Genomic DNA, 17,899 nt, shown 5'->3' with positions numbered 1-17,899 from the left:
GGGCTCTCCTACTGGTTAGAACATTCGATAGGTGAAACGAATCACTGTAAAAAATCACTGTGTTCGTAAAAATACGAATTTGCATAAACGCCCGTAGTCTAATCAGCAGACATCCGCTATAAAGTACAGGAAACGTTACGTCCTTACTCACAATTATCTTAACGAAACGAAGAAAAGGCTGGATGAGGAAAGTAGATAAAATACAGGAACAGGGGGGCCAATGGGAAATCACGTGGCAAGTGGCAGCTGCGCAGGTTTAAAGAGCAAATTAGTTATTCATTGGCCGCGGCAAATATCCGGAAATGAAATTATCTCGCCCCAATTGGCAATCGACGTTAGCAGACAAGAATATTGTACGTGGATGTGTATCTGAAATTTTCCTGCTATTAATTTATCGTCACGGAAGTGACGGAAGGTGTTCGAGAACCGTGGGGGATCGATAACCGTTATCCGCGGTTGTTACCATGGATACATCAAAGCTCATTCGTTAACGCTTGAAAATGATTAAGACGAGGCCATTGCTTATTACGGCCGCTTAATAAAATTCGCCGACCAACGGAGAAGTTTTTGACCCACGCGCTCATGTGCATGATCTTCTCCTCGAAGATCGCATTATCGAAGCATAATTACTTTGTTGTAAGTTCGTACTATGTATCATGGGCTCAGAATAGTATTATGAACGATTATTATAGAGAATTTTTACGTATGCTATATTGTGCCACATTACATAGAAGATGTTGAAATTTTGCTGGCATTGCAGCGAGACAAGACTATCACGATTACATTGGTAAAATATAAATTACATAAAATAGTTACATGAAACATTTGGACAATAATGAGACAGAACTGTCATCATTATACTGGTAAAATTTGAAACGAATCGAAAGATGTATGTAGAAATGACTTTAACAAATTTAATCGTCGTTATCTTTCCTATTATCTTACTTCTAGCAACATACTTCTAGAGACATACGACTTATATGATTAATGATCGAAAGAGTAACAATTTAATTGATTATAATTACACGTTGCGGATCGATCAAGCCATTCTATTACACTCAATAGGAAGAAATTTCTTCGTCGTTAATCGTGGTTAAGCTTTGCCGTTCATCGTAGATCAAATTCTTTTGCTAAACAATCTCGTTTCGTTATAACATCACAATAACGATATTATAGAGAATTAATAATTAAATCGATGAAATTATCATTAGAATTACCGCCTGTAGGGCTGGAAAATTCTACTTAATCACTGTTTGCCAGCTTGTTATACAAATATTAAATACAAATGAATATTCAAGAAGATATATTATACAAGTCATTGTAACTTATTAAAGCGCCTATGTTCATTATGGTTTTAGACAAAGGAGGAGGTTTTCCTTGTTCAGGCAAACTTTCTCCGTTTAACGATGCTTAGCCCTTACATTTTCCTATGAATAGCAACGAGGAAGCCGTATATGAGCGTAGAGAAAATAACGATTTACGTAACGTAAAAGGTATCCTATGATTATAAAACTTCATTGTCAATTTAACATTAAGCTTGAGGAGATTTAGCGTCGCTTTAATTCTGTAAAAACGCTATCGTCTTGAAATCACCGCTGTTTTACACGAGCCTAAAATACAAAGAACTGGCGTTAACAGAACTTTTCCTCAAATACCATTCTTTTCTTCTTAAGAAGAGAAAGAGAAAGGTTCGTTTAATCGCGATTAAACGTGGGTGAAGTCGACGTTTCATCAGCGTTCAATTCAAGTCGGTTCTTGAAGTTGGATGCGATTCTAATTTGCCTCGTTTTCCAAGCTGGCCCCCAGCTTTATTCCGGCATAATTTTCTTTCGCTACCATTTCCTTCGTATCGCGGAAAACGCCTTCAAATTTTTCCTGTACCGACCACCTGCGTCATCGAGAGACAGAAATAAAGTCACCCCCCAGGTGGGTGAATTTCAATGTACAAACAGCGGTGATTCGTAAAAGACGAATATTTGTTGGAGTTTGTAGTCGTCGAAACGTTGTTTAATAATTGCAGCGTGAAACGACAAGAAAAATAATATTCGCTTGGGTGGATAGCTTTTAACAAGATTTAAGGAATATTCAAATAGTAATAATTAGGATTTTAATTAATGCGATCTAAATTTCTATAATTTCAAATACAGTTAATTACAGTATTGGCGTTTCTTGTTCATTCAGCTGATCTTCTTTTTGCCATTTATCTGATAGACTACGTTACATGATAATTAAATATCGTTAAATTAAGTTCTTCTTAAACGTCAAACTTTATTAGACAGTGGAAATCAATTGGAAATTAGTTGGCAGAAATTCTACGCACGTTCGATAATATGCAATTAAACACGATATCGTACGTTATTCGTGATACATATTGCACGTGAATTCGGAGTTTTTCCGAATTCGTTGAGAAAGCTGTTGATCCCACGCAAGGTAGATGCGTTTGTTCAAATTCGACGTACTATATTTCTTCAACTTCATGTTTGCGGGCACAGAAACGAATAATTTGGAGGCAGGTGGTAGATCTTGATCCTGTCGTTCTGTTCTCTCTTTAAGAAACGAAAAGATGTCTACAAGTAAATAATACACGAACTCCACTAAACTTATCACCGAACCGCCGAGGCAGAGTCCGAAGATTCCTCCGAAGGAAGCTGAAATTTATTCTGTTATTAAAATTCAGGTAAAATTAAAAATACAAGAAATGCGATTAGTACGATAATATGATTAATTTCGCTGTGATAAATTATAATTCACGTCGTGATTTTAATACCGATTTGAATAACAGCTGGAACGAATAATACAATGGAATAATTTGTTTAAATATAATTTGTCATTATCGAATATAGTATATGTATATAGATTAACATTAGAATCGAATTTTCTTAATTACGTTCAAGGGAGAAAGAGCTTCTCAATTAACTCTCGGTTAACTTTCACTATTAAATGTTTATATGCAAAATTGGAATGTACAACGTAATAATTTCGCAATTTCATCTTCAAAGTGAAGGAACTTTTCAACGCTAGAAAAATACGATTGTGTGCAAGATTACACGAAGCTCGCGGCACGCTTGATAAAATTACTTTCTGTTACTTTAAGCTGACCTCACCTTCTTGCATAAATAGATAAACGCGATTCAAAATATATATCTTGGTCATCACGATCTTAATCGCGAACTTTCAAAGAAAATTCCCTTATTCTCACGTGCAAACTTTTTCATCGCCCCCTTCTTTTCCAATTGAACTTCTCCAACTCGTGCCTAGTTACGCGACAAAGTCAGCTTAATTTTACTTTATTCTCCTAGCCGCGCTTTCCTATTAGCCACTTATGCCAACGATCGAAAAGTCTAAAAAAAGTCTAGAACGTATGGATGACTTTCTGAGAAAGTCCTTCTTACCGAGAAGGCTGTCCCATCCTAAGATAGTTTGCTTCCGGTACTCGAGGTACGTGCCATCTCGAAAATACGCGTACAGAAACGAAGTACTCTGGACGTCTAAGCCACGTCTGTAAACGAACAAATTTTCTCCCCATAAATCCTTATAGACAGAAGCTTCCATTTTCAAACATTTCGAAAATTAACTTAATCTGGCGCTGACAAAAGGTTGTTAACAAAAACAGCATTTCTGTTACGAGGGGAAGGAAATTTTTAAGCAAAATTTCTAATCTTCTAAGAAGTTCTTTTAAATGTCAGACCGAAATGTGAAACCACGCGCATCGATAACAAATTCATCGTACTGTACGTAATACATACGAGACATATTTTAACAGGAGAAAAATACAGCTGGATGGAGAATGAGCACAGCAGGGTTAAAAAATATTGTGACTTACGCCAATTCGGAATCGTATCCTACGTCGTTCATTTGTATCGATTCAGAGACCACTTCGTAACTCTTATCGTTACACTGCGGAAGGCAACTGCAATCGTTTATATGCGACGAATGTATCACCGATAAACTTCCTGCTCAGAAAATGAAACAACAAGGTTAAACTTGAAAAATAACAAAATTGTTACGAAGAGATTAAAAATCATCTCTGTTCGTTTCATATTCTCGTAAAAATTGTTAAAAAAAATATTGTTATTAAATTATTCTTTAAACGCGTTTCTTGAAAATCTTCTGCCATCGATTGGCTCGTTAATTTTCATTCATCTTATCACTGAATTTCGTGTACGAGCCGATTCCACAAAGTATGTTCCCTTAAGAAATATCGCTGCTGCGACGCTACGATCGGAATTGCGCACACGCACGCCAATTTCCTTTGTTCATTGACAAGCCGTAATTGCCAGTTGGAAACAATCGGATCGTGTTTACGGGTATTTGTTCGTTTTTCGCAGGTTCGAAACAGAATAGAGCGGTCCGTGGGCCGTGCGACGCGTTCTGAATAAAAGAAACGTGAAACCGGCGGCCATTCATCGTCAACTTCGTCAAGCGTACGAAGAACAAGTGACGCGTGATGCTACGACAAGACGTGTTGGCAATTTTTAGCGACGATCGTGAAAACGTGCACGACGATCAGCGAAGCGGTCGACCGTCCGTCGATCGATGACGATTTAGTGCGCGCAGTCAGAGAACAAGTTCGTGGCAACAGACGATTTTTACAATGTCGTCGCTTTCCATTCGTTTGCCCACGAAGAGTCACCAGAAGAGTCGCTCATTTTTGATCTACCGATTTTCGAACTGAATTTCGTACGAAACGATAGCTTACGACGAGACGTCGGTCGCAGTAAATTTTGAAACTGAGACGACAATGAGCCTCCGACAAGGAGATAGCAAGAACTGCGAAATTTCGAACAAGTTGGCTGTATGCGCATTTGATGGGCGTTTCAAGTCGGCGGTGAAACAGCTGCAAAACGATTTGAGTGCGTTGCATTACATTAGGTGTAAATATTTCTCATTTGTTTGAGAAACACCATGGACGTTGTTCCAGCATCCTTGAAACTTCCATCATTCGATCTCCGATGGCGTTTCAAAATCCGAATTCCCATTCTCGGTTCGATTCTTCTTACAACGAGGAGATCGTAAAATTACGTAGAACTGCAAATATTTGCAATTGTAACTGGTGCACATATCCTCCGCCAGGCAAATAGAACGAAGCAGCGTAACAAATTTTTAATTTCCACCGAGTGCCTGGATATCCTACAGCTTCTCCAACGAAAGTTATCGAAAAATCATTTTTACGATCGTATTTTATTTCCGTTCGTTTGGAAATTAAAAGACGCGGCTGAAACGCGATTTTTACCATTTACTTGTAAAAATACCGACGATTTAAATCGCCGTACAACCGAGCACTTGCGATATTTAGCCGATACCGGTGAGTTTTAAGAATCGATTACCAAAGGATCGGCTCGCGTTCCTTTCGCCGATCGACATTTATACGAAACACATACAAAGTTGTATACCAGGTGACGTTGCGATATCTCTAAGTGGGTGGCTTGTGGTATGACAAAGATTTATTCATTTTCAATGGGTCCTGATTTTGGATTATTGTCCCGCTACATCATCAACAGACAGACCACTGTGCATCGTCTGGAATGTCGGAAATTATGCTCGTCGTATGGGTGGCATCCTAGCCGGCGTCATCCTACGACGCGAGGATACAGAAACTAGAACTCTGTTGCGACCAGTGTCTGAATAATGGCAAGAGCTGCGTAGGAAAGTATTGAGTTGGCAACTAAGTGATTGCGGATTTTATCAATACCACTTAATGACAAAATCCGCAACCACTTAGTTGCCAACCCGAAGGATGTGCAACTCTGCAGGCCTACAAAAGTAAGGCAAATCTAGGATTTTTTTCGCCTACGAGTATTAGTCAAAGGATCAAGATGTTTTTAGATAACCTCGAGCAACATCTTAACTCTGGATTGGTATTTTTTTTTGTTACGTAAAATTACAAAATGACGGGGTGGTAGGACATCGTCTGCGGGACCTCGTTTACTTGTACCCAGCGGCGAACGCGACTGGATGGTAGAAAGCAAAATATTTTTAACGGATTATCCTCGATGTAGCATACGATTTTTCTGTGACTTTAAAAAACACGAAAATAGCGTCTCCTTAAGAACAAAATTTTATTTTTCTCTGAAAAAAAACAACTTTAATTAACGTCTATTAAAAATAATAAAAGAAGAAAAAATGGATTAAGATATCGAGAAAATTATACGCTACAACGTAAATAACGTTACGCGGAATAATGTACAAAAGTTTCAAGTTAATCGGATAAGTTTCGGAGATCTACCGGGTGCAAAGTGGAAAAATCTAGTTTTGAGAAAAACGCGTTTACAATTTTTAATTGATCTTTCACTGGAATAAAAGAACGCACTCGTGTTCACTGGCAGACGTATTCGTATAATTCGCACGTCTTTTTATAATTTCAAAATATTCTTTTACCGCAGAATTTTAGACACATCGAACTTTAGGAAAATACAACAGGAAATTTCGTACTTTTGAAGCCGACATAGTTGCACGCACCCTTTCTGAGGTTTTCTGAGGTTTTGAAAATTAATTTCTGCCTTTTTTCTATAGCAGTTCAGAACTTATTTTCTGGATACGTCTCGTACTTTCGTTCAAGTTTCTTAATTCGATACTAACAGACGATAGAAAAGTAAATCGCAAGTTAAATGAAATTATAAATTATAGAAAAGAAAGTGTTTAACGAACTTACTTCTACGGGACAAGATGCAATCCACGTCAGTCAAATAACAAGTACGAACGTTCGGATCTATTAAAAAACAGTAAACGTACAAAGGATATAATTTTTATAAAGAGAATTTGATTTATCAGGTTGATATTTGTGCTCTACTCTCGATGAATTTTTTAATTTTTATATCATGAATTATGTATCACGATGAATTATGTATATCATAAATTAAATTTCTTTTGAGCTGTTTGGTCGTACGAGAAAGTTTGCTGAGAAGGTTTCCCGCCAATTTGCATCTTTATCGACATATAACTTTGAATTTTTGATACTCGACCGTGTAACATTGAAATATTACTCGGCGAAAGGTACGATCTATGAAATTCAACTTCTCGTTCTGCGATTCTGCGTTCTAATAATCGATAGCTTTAACAAAAGTTACGTCTAAAAATTACTCACGCTGGTCTGGAAAGAAAAAGGGTAAACATCCGCAGGAACCATAAATTTGCTGTTGTAAGCATTCCGAAATGCACGTTTGATAACTATATCTTCGTTCTCCGGTTGTCTAAAAATAAGAAGAGAAATTTCTTTTTATAATTATCGTCTTGTAAATTACATTTAAGTGGTACAAAGTTTAAAAAATTCTATACACACATATTAAATTAAATTAAACGTTTCATAAAGTAAAATGATTAAAAATTAACTATTTCACGTATTTCACGTATATTACGAGAAATTTCTCGAATTCTAGTTAAAGAGAATTGCCACTTTTAGTATTCTCTTCAGCTTGTCCAATTTGTTAATACAATTTTTATTTCACAATTGCATTTATTATTTCACTAACGATGTTTATGAAATATGTCCAGTACGTACATTCGTGAACTTTCTTTTATATTCTTGTTACGCAACAGTTTCTGACAAGGCAGGTTCAGCGTGTTCGCCGCGTTTTAAGAGGCTCCGCGGTCTACGAAAATTACCCAATTAAGAAACACTGATTTTGATTAACTTTTTTATAGAATGACGATACCATCGACAGATGCGAGATATTTTTTTTAGTAGCGATGATGTAGTTTTAAGGTTCAGGTTAAAGGAAAACATCATCAAAGTTCGGTGTAACTCCACGAAGTCCTCGTATCCTGGAAACTACTTTGGATAAAAGAATCCAGGCGCTTTCAGAGAAATGTACTTTTTACAGAAATTAACCCCTTAACCTACGATTCACGTTCGAGAATTTTGGGCCGATTTGCGTTTGGTCCGATCATCTACTACGGGCTATGCCCGTAACTGTAGGTTAAGGGGTTAAACTACATGAAGAGTTTTTTGCAAAAGTTACACACGATTACAGATTTCGTACTTTCGTTGAATTTTTTGCCTCTTGGATGCGAAAAAATATTACTTGGATTTGTTTAAAAAAGCTGCTTATAAGAAATACATAACATGTAATAGCATTAATAAATAAAATCTAAGCGCAGGATTTGAAGGTGTATTCAGGTCTCGCGAAAGGTCACGCCGGCCCTGGTTTTTGAAGTTCTTATTTTTGTTTCGATAATGTTAATAGCAGCGATGTTCAAGAAAGTCTAACACGGCGATCTCATTAAGCGCTGGGAAAATTCGACGGGAAATATTCACACAAAGTTCGAAGCAGAAAATATAAAATGTTATTTCCCTCTCAGAGAGATAACATTATTTAGCAATTAGTTTTAATATTAATTCTTACAAGAAGCTTCCTTATGATGTATTATCAATTTAAAAAACCTGATATCACACTACGTACACGTGCAATCACAAAGTGCAAATATATCTATACCTTACTTCATATATTTATTATATAATATTCCAAGTATACTTAAAAATATAGAAAATATTTCCCTTTCCACGTTTCCCGTACGAAGTTCCTTTTCATCATTTTCTTTATCAATTTCCAAAGAGAAATAAAGACAAATTTCCGAGATAAATAAATAAACGTGAAACAATCGTTGCAATTTAATATATTTAGTACAAGCGGGGGAGGGGGGGGGGTGATTCTACGCGAAAAAAGAAGTCGAAAATATAGAATAACAATTTTTCGTTCGAGGCTTTGTTTTCGAGAAAATCGACTTTGAACTTGCGCTGGGTACGCGTGCACTTTATCGCGTCATAACGGATCTCACTGTAGATCGTTGTCTCGATGGAAAAATTAAAAAAAAGAAATGTCTATTCTATATTTTCGACTTCTTTTTTTCGCGTGGAATCACCCCCTTTCCGCTTGTACCACCAGTTACCAACCACCCTGTATAAATAGGTAAAATAAAAAGGTAAACGCTAAAATACGATGAACGTTAACGATGTACCGATAGATTTTTCTAATCACTGCGTATATCAATTGCCTCACGTACCTCGCCATCGAACAAGCACATCCTTTTAGACAGAGGTATATTCTGAATATCCTTGGAGCTTTCTAATTTCGTGCCGGTCAGCGTCATCGACATTACGTGGCCCGGTTGCAGAGAGGCGGATTGTGCACCGATATCCGGGTAATCTAACGGATCGTGGATCAAAACCGTGGCACCTACAAATTGCCTCACCGAACTTTTGTAATTGTCAGCGTCGATGTTCAACGCCACCGCCAAGCCAATATCACTTCCTGTTCCAGGCACGTGCTGAAGCAGAAGGTTCGTGTGTTTAACCTCTTCATTAATCCTTTCACCGTGTAGCTCGTGAACATTTGCCGAGTAATTATCAGACGATACGTTTACGTATTAATCATTGCACACTATTACCAGTATGTCGTCAACACCCGGGAAAGAATTATTCGAAGTTAATACGTCTAGTTCTTCGGAGTCCATCGTGATGTTCATTAACCAAGCATATTCGTCACTGGAAGCAATCGAACATGCAACATTAAACTTCATTAAAATGTTTATAAAAATACAACATTTCTGATAGGGAAAATTAATCGAGACGGATTATCGAAACGAAATAAATAAAAGGACAGAGATGTTTCAACGAAACTTTTTCTTTTTTTTTTTTTTAATATATTTCCGAACATATCAGCTACGTTCTATATTTTTTTATCAGAAGCTTCTGTCAATTAGACGTAGAATTACAAAGAGCGCAGTTTCGATATAGGTAGAGATTTTCGGATTTTCGAATTTACTTGTAATCGCCGACAAAATGATAATTGAAGCCGCAACAGAAGCCTTCGTTCGACCTGACGGTTTTGAAAATTTTACTACAGTCGTAAAGTTGTCCCAACCAGCCGCATCTCACTAGCAACAAGTTACAAGGATGCATCAACTGTAACAAAGTAAAGATTATCGTGTTTGTTGAGGCAGCAAAAGGGCCGAGAGAATACGAAATTCTCGATCGATGGAAACTGGAAACACGAGAAGAGAGAAAAATTCACAAATTTTCGAGGAACAAGTATGTTTGATATAATTCCTCCATGAATTTATCTATCCATGCAGAACCGATTTAACGAGACAAATACTTTTCCCTGCTCGTTCTTCGTCGCTTTGTATCTCTCTCTTTCGTTTCCTTGAACAAAAAAGGAAAAAAGAACCAGCGAGCGTATCTTCTCCACGAGCTGGACGATTATTTTTTTCGATGAACGAGGCTAACGGAAGGATTTGCAGCGGCACATGAGTAGAGGACAATTCAAATCATGTTGTTGTTTTACCTCGGATTATCAAGATCGTTATGATACACGTAATATAATAATAAATAAATTCCAAGCGAAACAATGTCGCCGCTATGCGCAGCCGTCGAACAAAGACGAATTTGAATTTTCCGACTTTCCTCCGACCAATATAAATAAACATACGCGACCGAAAAGGGTTCAGTTATCAGTTATTAGTATTTATCAGCAATCTTATTTAGCGACTTGTATACTGTACGAGCGTCTCAGCGAATATTGTCTGTATACTAATTTATTTAATTATTTGAAATACAGGGTGGTTGGTAACTGGTGGGGGTGATTCTACGCGAAAAAAGAAGTCGAAAATGTAGAATAAAAATTTTTTTTAATTTTTTAAGTTCTTCCATCGAGACAACGATCTACAGTGAGATCCGTTATAACGAGACGCGATAAAGTGCAGGCGTACCGAGCGCAAATTCAAAGTCGATTTTCTCGAAAACAAAGCCTCGAACGAAAAATGTTTATTCTATATTTTCGACTTCTTTTTTCGCGTAGAATCACCCCCTTTCCGCTTGTATCACCAGTTACCAAGCACCCTGTATATTCGACGGTTTCAACAACGAGCAATCTCGTCTAATAAATCTCAGGATGAAACATCCTCTACACAAGTCCTCTACAGATTTGTCAGAACGCAAGAACAACGTTATTCACCTCGAGCATAAGTCTCTCGACCGTGTAACCGAGGATGTCGAGGGCCCAGGACGCGGTTGCGTTATCGATCTCAATTTTGTCCGGTCGTATCAGTTTCATCAGCGAAGAGAACAATTTGTTGCTCATGTCACTATCGAATCCATAATTCAGCCTATTGAGAGAAATTGTTTCTCAGAAATATATATCTGGCAGCTTGATTGCTCCGTTTCGTTTATTGGACGCGTGCGTGTACTACGTGTGAAATATGTTCGGCGAACATCATGCAGACTATGTACGGGGTGTCCGAAAAGGTCGACAGGAAATTTACGATACGCGTTAATAAGAGGAAGCAGCGAGTGAAAAAGAGAAGCTTCGTATGAATTTATGTTCGAAAATTCTTGGTGGAAGAACGACGAGGGTTCGAAGATTTCCAGACAATTTGTTCTTTGGACTCGTTATACGGATGCACAGAGATAATTTTTAACGAGCAATTAGTTGGCCTTCCGAGTCATCAGACCTAACTTCCGCGGACCTTTGTTTATGGTCCGCGGAGCTTTTGAAAATGTGTGCATAAAAGTGGGTTTAGAAAATACACGAATGGGAATATTCGAAAGAGTTGGACGAATGGAAGTCTGCATTCTTGCAGGGGAAAGAAATTTCGAATATTTATTGCATCTGTCTAAACGATTGATAACAGTTTTTGCTCGTAACTGTGAGATAAATCGTCGTCGAGTTTGTAGCAACTTTTTTTATCCACTTCACCTTATTAACACGCAGTGCAAGTTTGTCCTCGACCTTTTCAAACACTCTGTATATGTCTATCGGATTTCGCGTATCTAACACTTATCGAAGAAACTAAAAACGCGCTTTACGTTGCGAAATTATGTACATATCATTGTCATTAATGTATTTTTAAAAGCAGTTAAGAAAATTGAAACGTTCAACTCGCGAAAATCTTTGCGATAGAATTTGGATAAAATAAGATCTTTAATTTGTTCACTTGCGCCATATTTCGAAGCTATAGATAGAACTACGAACGACGTTAAGTGTGTAGATTAACACTAGAACTACCGATAGTTAACACGAAGTTTGGCTTTCTACCAAAACCAGTGAAAATCACTGGTCTTTAAAAAATACGTAATAATAGAATATTTTTATATTTATCGATTCACTACTTTCTTACAGAAGGAATTCCATGTTATGTAGTACATTTTTGGTATTATTTGTTGCAGTAACTACTCGAAGAAAAATTCTACATCTTTATTTGTGTATATCTGTGACCTAGAGACTGCTACTACGCAGAAATATTCTAAATAAGGAGTGGTGCATATTATTGTATGGAGTATACATTATGTTTTGGGTTGCAAGGTCTAGGAACAAAGGAACTAATAAACAGATTTCTATTTATGTTGCCTGTAGCCTCTAGCTCAAGTTATAAGCTTAACTTTTTTGGTAATGCCCTTTCGCTATAAATATATGAACGTGCTCCCTATCATTCGACTGTCTAGTAACACTAAGAGAGTAAGGATCTGAATCAGCATAAACTTATACATTATACATTATACTTATACCTTTAATTATTTCAATATACTTTTCTATTACAAATTCATCCACTCGGTCTTCAATCAGTCAACCTCAACCTCAACGTTATTAATCCATCTGGGACTGTGATCCCTAAACGAGGGTTGACGCATTTATAAAATTGTAGAACCAGTCATTTTGACTGCTGTGGCATTTCTAGCGTTAGCATCTAGCGATCTAGCGATCGATCCGGAATTTTCCTGATAACCGATATCAGCGTATCGAACGATGCGCGGTAAAAATTTGAAAAACGCGTGGGAAGTTGTACAAAACGAGGAAACTGGTTAATTGGGGTTCGATAAACAGATTGCACGACCCTTTTACATTTTGACAAGTACCAGTCATTTTGACTGGTATTGGTATCAGTAGCCTCGATACAAAATTATTTTCAGTTTGAATACATAAAATAGAAAATGAAATTCATTATATTATTCTTTTAGTTATCGTTGCGGAAGTCATTACATCATTGCGGAAAAAAATATAACACGAAGTGGGAATTGTAAAATAAAATTGTAAAACCAATCAATTTGACTGGTATGGTAGTTGTAGTGTTAATAAACACAAGACACTTTCGTAGATCAAAAAATACCAGGATTCGTACGATATTAAGACGATGACAAGCTTTTATTTACAAACGCTTCGACGACGCTATAATTTGATAGGAGACACGCGACCTGACGTTTCCTCGTCGCACGTAAATATCAATTAATATCGCGTGAAAAATGTTATCTTAGGTAATGTAATTGTAGTAGCTCGTAACTATCAGTCGATACGGCAATAAATAAATAAACAATAATAACGATGTTAGAGGCGATATGGTATTATCGAGGAAGATGTTATCGAGTCGCGAACATTTCGTTATTAATGTTTTGAAAAAGAATGTGACAACAGGCGCCGTTATTATTAATGCGTTTCAATGAATTCATTTTTACGTGTATTCATAGGTCCTTGCAAGTTTTTTACAAAGTTGCAACATCACATTTGTAAATTATACTCAATATATAATTATACTCAATAAGTTTTACTCGAATAGAATATTATTTCTATTCGCGTAGGTATCAAAATCCTACACAATAAACGTCGCTTTTCAACGAGTGCACGTTTCAATTATCTTAAAATTAAATTCATACTAAATATAACATCGCTTTCTATTTGCTAAATGATACTGAGAAAAACAAATTTGATAAAGCTCTATGTACTGTGAAAATTTGTAACGCGTACCTTCTGACGCTAAATTTCGAAAAATTTGTGCAACAAAATTATACAACACGATCCACGATCTCAAGGATATTAAGAATTTGAAAGAATTTCGTGAGAACGATTTAAGACACACTTGTTAAGGTACAAGTAGCTATGAACTACGATTTACTTACAATTTCTGCGCGATTTTATCAGCATGAGGTTTATAAACTTTGTTGTTGTTGCATATCGTGATACCTGGAAAATGTAAGTCCCTTATGGGGTTCGACGTGTCTATTATCGTCACCGTAGGGTTGTTCGAATAATATTGCCACAAACGTAACATCAGCAATACGCAGAAGATGATCGCTGCCAAGCAGATCTACGCGTTAAACGAATGAAAGAAATTTTTGTAGTTTTTATCGAAATTATCCGACGCGATAGGAAACGTGGACGAAAGTTCCTCTTACCATGAGCCAAACCATTTTATGACATGTTGTCTCGCCTGTAACGATGTATCGAAAACCGTGCAACCCTGTGTTCTGGCAATAATCACGAAAAAATCGCTTTACACCTTGTGCGATATTCAGTTGACTATCTGCATCGAAACAAGCGAATATTTCAATTTATATTTATAGACAATAAATATTTATAGACAATTTATATATACAAAAATACATGAGATATCCTAGATACGTTGCACACGTATTATGATGATCATATTCGAACTTGCAAGTTTTTAAGTGCGAGATTTTAAATGCTATTGTAACGAATACTGTAGCTACTGTTAGCGAATATTGTCTGTACCTATTTATTTATTATTTTAAAATACACTTGACGATTTCAGCAGCGAGTTATCTCGTTATTCAAACAACAAATCACACGACCATCCTCTACACTACAGTCACGTATAAATAATAATATTCAAGTCATTCGAAACGATCTTTATTCATCTCAGAAGTAATGGAATTTTGATTACGATATTTATATTAACACTTTGACTGCCACGTGGGGCATATACGACTCGTCACGGTTTCTCCTGTGACGCCACGGTGGTGTTCATTGGTGACCGGAGCTCTTGAACTTCTTACAATTGTAAAAATTCAATGAAAATTGACAGTTGAGGAATTTTGAATATAACCGAAAAATAGAAGATACTTTGAGATAAAAAGTGCACCATTGAACGATTAAACATTTTTATTAGAACATCGATAAAAAAAAAATGAGAACAAATCTTGCATCAACGGTGCACTGTGTTTGCGTGCATATCTTTGAGGGGTAATCCACGAATATTATTATAGACACAGCTTAGAAAATAATCGTAAATGCTGCTTTATAATCGTATAATTGAAGTTACGAGTGTGAACATACCTTGCTATTATATATAGAATGAACAAATACCGTTTACTAATATCTTCTACACGTTTCAACAATACAGGGTGGTTGATAACTGGTGGTACAAGCGGAAAGGGGGTGATTCTACGCGAAAAAAGAAGTCGAAAATGTAGAATAAAAATTTTTCGTTCGAGGCTTTGTTTTCGAGAAAATCGACTTTGAATTTGCGCTCGGTACGCGTGCGGTACGTTATAACGGATCTCACTGTAGATCGTTGTCTCGATGGAAGAATTTAAAAAATTAAAAAAAAATTTTCATTCTATATTTTCGACTTCTTTTTTCGCGTAGAATCACCCCCTTCCCGCTTGTACCACCAGTTACCAACCACCCTGTATATTCCGTACGTTTTGCTTACAAAGAAATAACGGACGCGAATGGTTTGTTGAAATAAACGAAGCCTCGCTACAATATGTCGCTATCGACTGTTACCAAGGTGCCACGGTGGTCACCCGTGACCACCAATGAGATAAACGGTCCATTGGGGAAGAACGTTGTCTTACATCGTCAATTTCTTATTATTTCGCCATTATATGCTTTGAATAATAAAAATACTACCGTGGCGCCCTCAGCGAAACATGTGATTTCGGTGTGGCAGTCAAAGTGTTAATTATAATTGAGAATTTTTTAAAACATTCATTGGGATGTAAACCGGGTTTGCGTTCACAGGTCTCACAGTAGAAGATTGTTTGTTTTTTTACCGCGATACTTCCTTTTGATGAACAAACAAGACACTTTTTCTTTTTCCCTTTCGACAACTGATTTATCATATGCAGTTTCCCATCTAAACGTTGTTCCTTATGTGCCGCCTGCCATACACATTGTTATTCCGACAGTGACTTACGAGCTGACTTACCAATAATTTGATTTCCTGAGAAATCTTGTAAAATACATAAGCCTTTAATACGCTTGTTTCTAATCGCCAAAAGAACAATTTCCCCCACCATTTTAACGATTTTATCAGGAAACGATATTTTGATGCGTATTGGTCGGCTTCATCTACAGTGCTTGAGAGACACATTTGGAGCGCTAAGTGTTAGAGGAGGAAACAAATATCTGCGTAGTTGGAATTTTTTGAATCGTTTTTATCGAAATATGAATTTCTATATTCGTATCGGTATTTCAACGACGTCGAGATATTCGCGCGGCGAACTATCGAAAGCGTGAAAATCGCTATTTTACGTAGAACCTCTACATCGATGTTATTGGGTTGGCAACTAAGTGATTGCGGATTTTGTCAATACCAGCTAATGGCAAAATCCGCAATCACTTAGTTGCCAATAGAAACACGAGATATTAAACTCAAAATCTCCTTCGTCTGTAATATTCTGCTGCGTACGGAGAAAAGAATGTAACGCGATCCGCGTTATCGTGTGCAACGTTTCGTACGATTTATTATCTTATTTTCGAAGAAACATAAATATGATGTAATACGTAGTGCTGATACATTGGCTATAGTAATTTATGTTCCGTGTGGGATAGAGTAGAGCACTCTACCGTGGGGAATCGTTGGGAAAAATGAATTCGAAATGACGAGGGATGAAACAACGCGAACGATGTAATAGAATCGACAGACAAGAAGAAAGGTAGGGGAATAACGATGAAATTGGCTGAAGGAGAAAGCAATGGTATTATTGGCAGTGTGTGAATTTTTATACGAAGGAATAAAGAAACAATAAAATAATAACGTGTTCACTCTATGGGAAAAAAGTAGAAATACTATGTGTAATGTAGTGATAGTCGACTATGTTGCGTAATGTTACAACTACTTTACCATAAATCGAAATTACAATGAAATAATATCGTAAACGCGTACTCTTTAGCTTTTTCTTGTACCATCCGCGGGTACCGTGACACTTAATCCTCATCTTATTACGCCGACGTTAAACTTCTTCGACACTCGTCACGAATATTCCGTATATAACTTCTTCAACTTGTTCGACGCTCGTAGAAAACTGAGCAAAGCGAGCCAGAACTAACAAAGGAACGAAGATGTCGATTCGCGATAATATCTAACTCGTTTGTACGTCGCGTTGATTTTATCGGCGGCTTTTAATTCCATTTTCTACCAATTTCGCCCCGTCAATTCCGCGAAACGTCATTACGATGACGTCCACTTTCAATTCGTAACCACTTAGGCAAATGATACGCGGCCGAGGGACCGGCAAGGTGACAAGCGATAGATCGATGTGTTCGATAATTAATTATTGAACGCAATTATAATATACGATGAGAAAAGTGAGGTAGCAAACATTTACAGATTCGTTGTGAAATAACGAGTCTTGAATAATGCAAAATCTTGTAGAGGAATCGAACGAAAACGCTTGTAATTTTTATAAATCGAAATGTCGTACAAATCCCTTTCTTCCGAATCATCGACGACGAGTGGTCCGCCATATATTTTTCGTTCGTCGTAGCACGTCGCAGAGGGCGTAAGAAACACTCGGCTTCTTTTCCAGGTCGGTATTTCCATCTATGGATATTTCAGAACCCGAGACACAACATTCCATTTGGCCAGCTAGCTGTTGCGACCTCTTCGAAAAACATGTACCTAAAACGTGTGGCAAAAAGTAAGTGACAACGAGTATACAAAACACAAAATATTGCCACTTCTGCATGACGACTATACTCGTCACAAACAGCTAACTGGTCAACGTCACGTTTATTCTGCTCTTAGTCAATGGTCTGTACCAATCGTCCATGGTAAAATTTATATCGGTCTATCGACAGTCGATCCATTCGTCAATTTTTTTTCGTTATTTTGTCAACGGTTATCGGTAACGGTTAGTTTATCATGGACGCGATACAGGATAGAC

At 37.1% G+C, this 17,899-nt stretch overlaps 1 protein-coding gene across 1 annotated transcript; it reads right to left on the bottom strand.

Moving 5' to 3' along the window:
- Positions 1 to 624: 624 nt before the first annotated feature.
- On the bottom strand, positions 625 to 17,199 carry LOC126866285 (pickpocket protein 28-like). Its single transcript, XM_050619673.1, has 12 exons — positions 16,900 to 17,199; positions 14,162 to 14,289; positions 13,886 to 14,073; positions 10,953 to 11,103; positions 9,762 to 9,901; positions 9,385 to 9,481; positions 9,001 to 9,264; positions 7,085 to 7,190; positions 6,653 to 6,709; positions 3,824 to 3,953; positions 3,393 to 3,499; positions 625 to 2,648 (listed from the first exon to the last, which is right to left on the bottom strand). The coding sequence occupies exons 1-12, from the start codon at positions 16,949 to 16,951 to the stop codon at positions 2,356 to 2,358; spliced, it is 1,713 nt and encodes a 570-aa protein (XP_050475630.1). The 5' UTR covers positions 16,952 to 17,199; the 3' UTR covers positions 625 to 2,355.
- Between the last annotated feature and the right edge of the window lie 700 nt (positions 17,200 to 17,899).

This window comes from Bombus huntii, chromosome 6, assembly GCF_024542735.1.
Source record: "Bombus huntii isolate Logan2020A chromosome 6, iyBomHunt1.1, whole genome shotgun sequence".
Lineage (NCBI taxonomy): Eukaryota > Metazoa > Arthropoda > Insecta > Hymenoptera > Apidae > Bombus > Bombus huntii.
The sequence above is the reverse complement of the archived record's forward strand: the minus strand, read 5'-3'. Positions and strand labels throughout refer to the sequence as shown.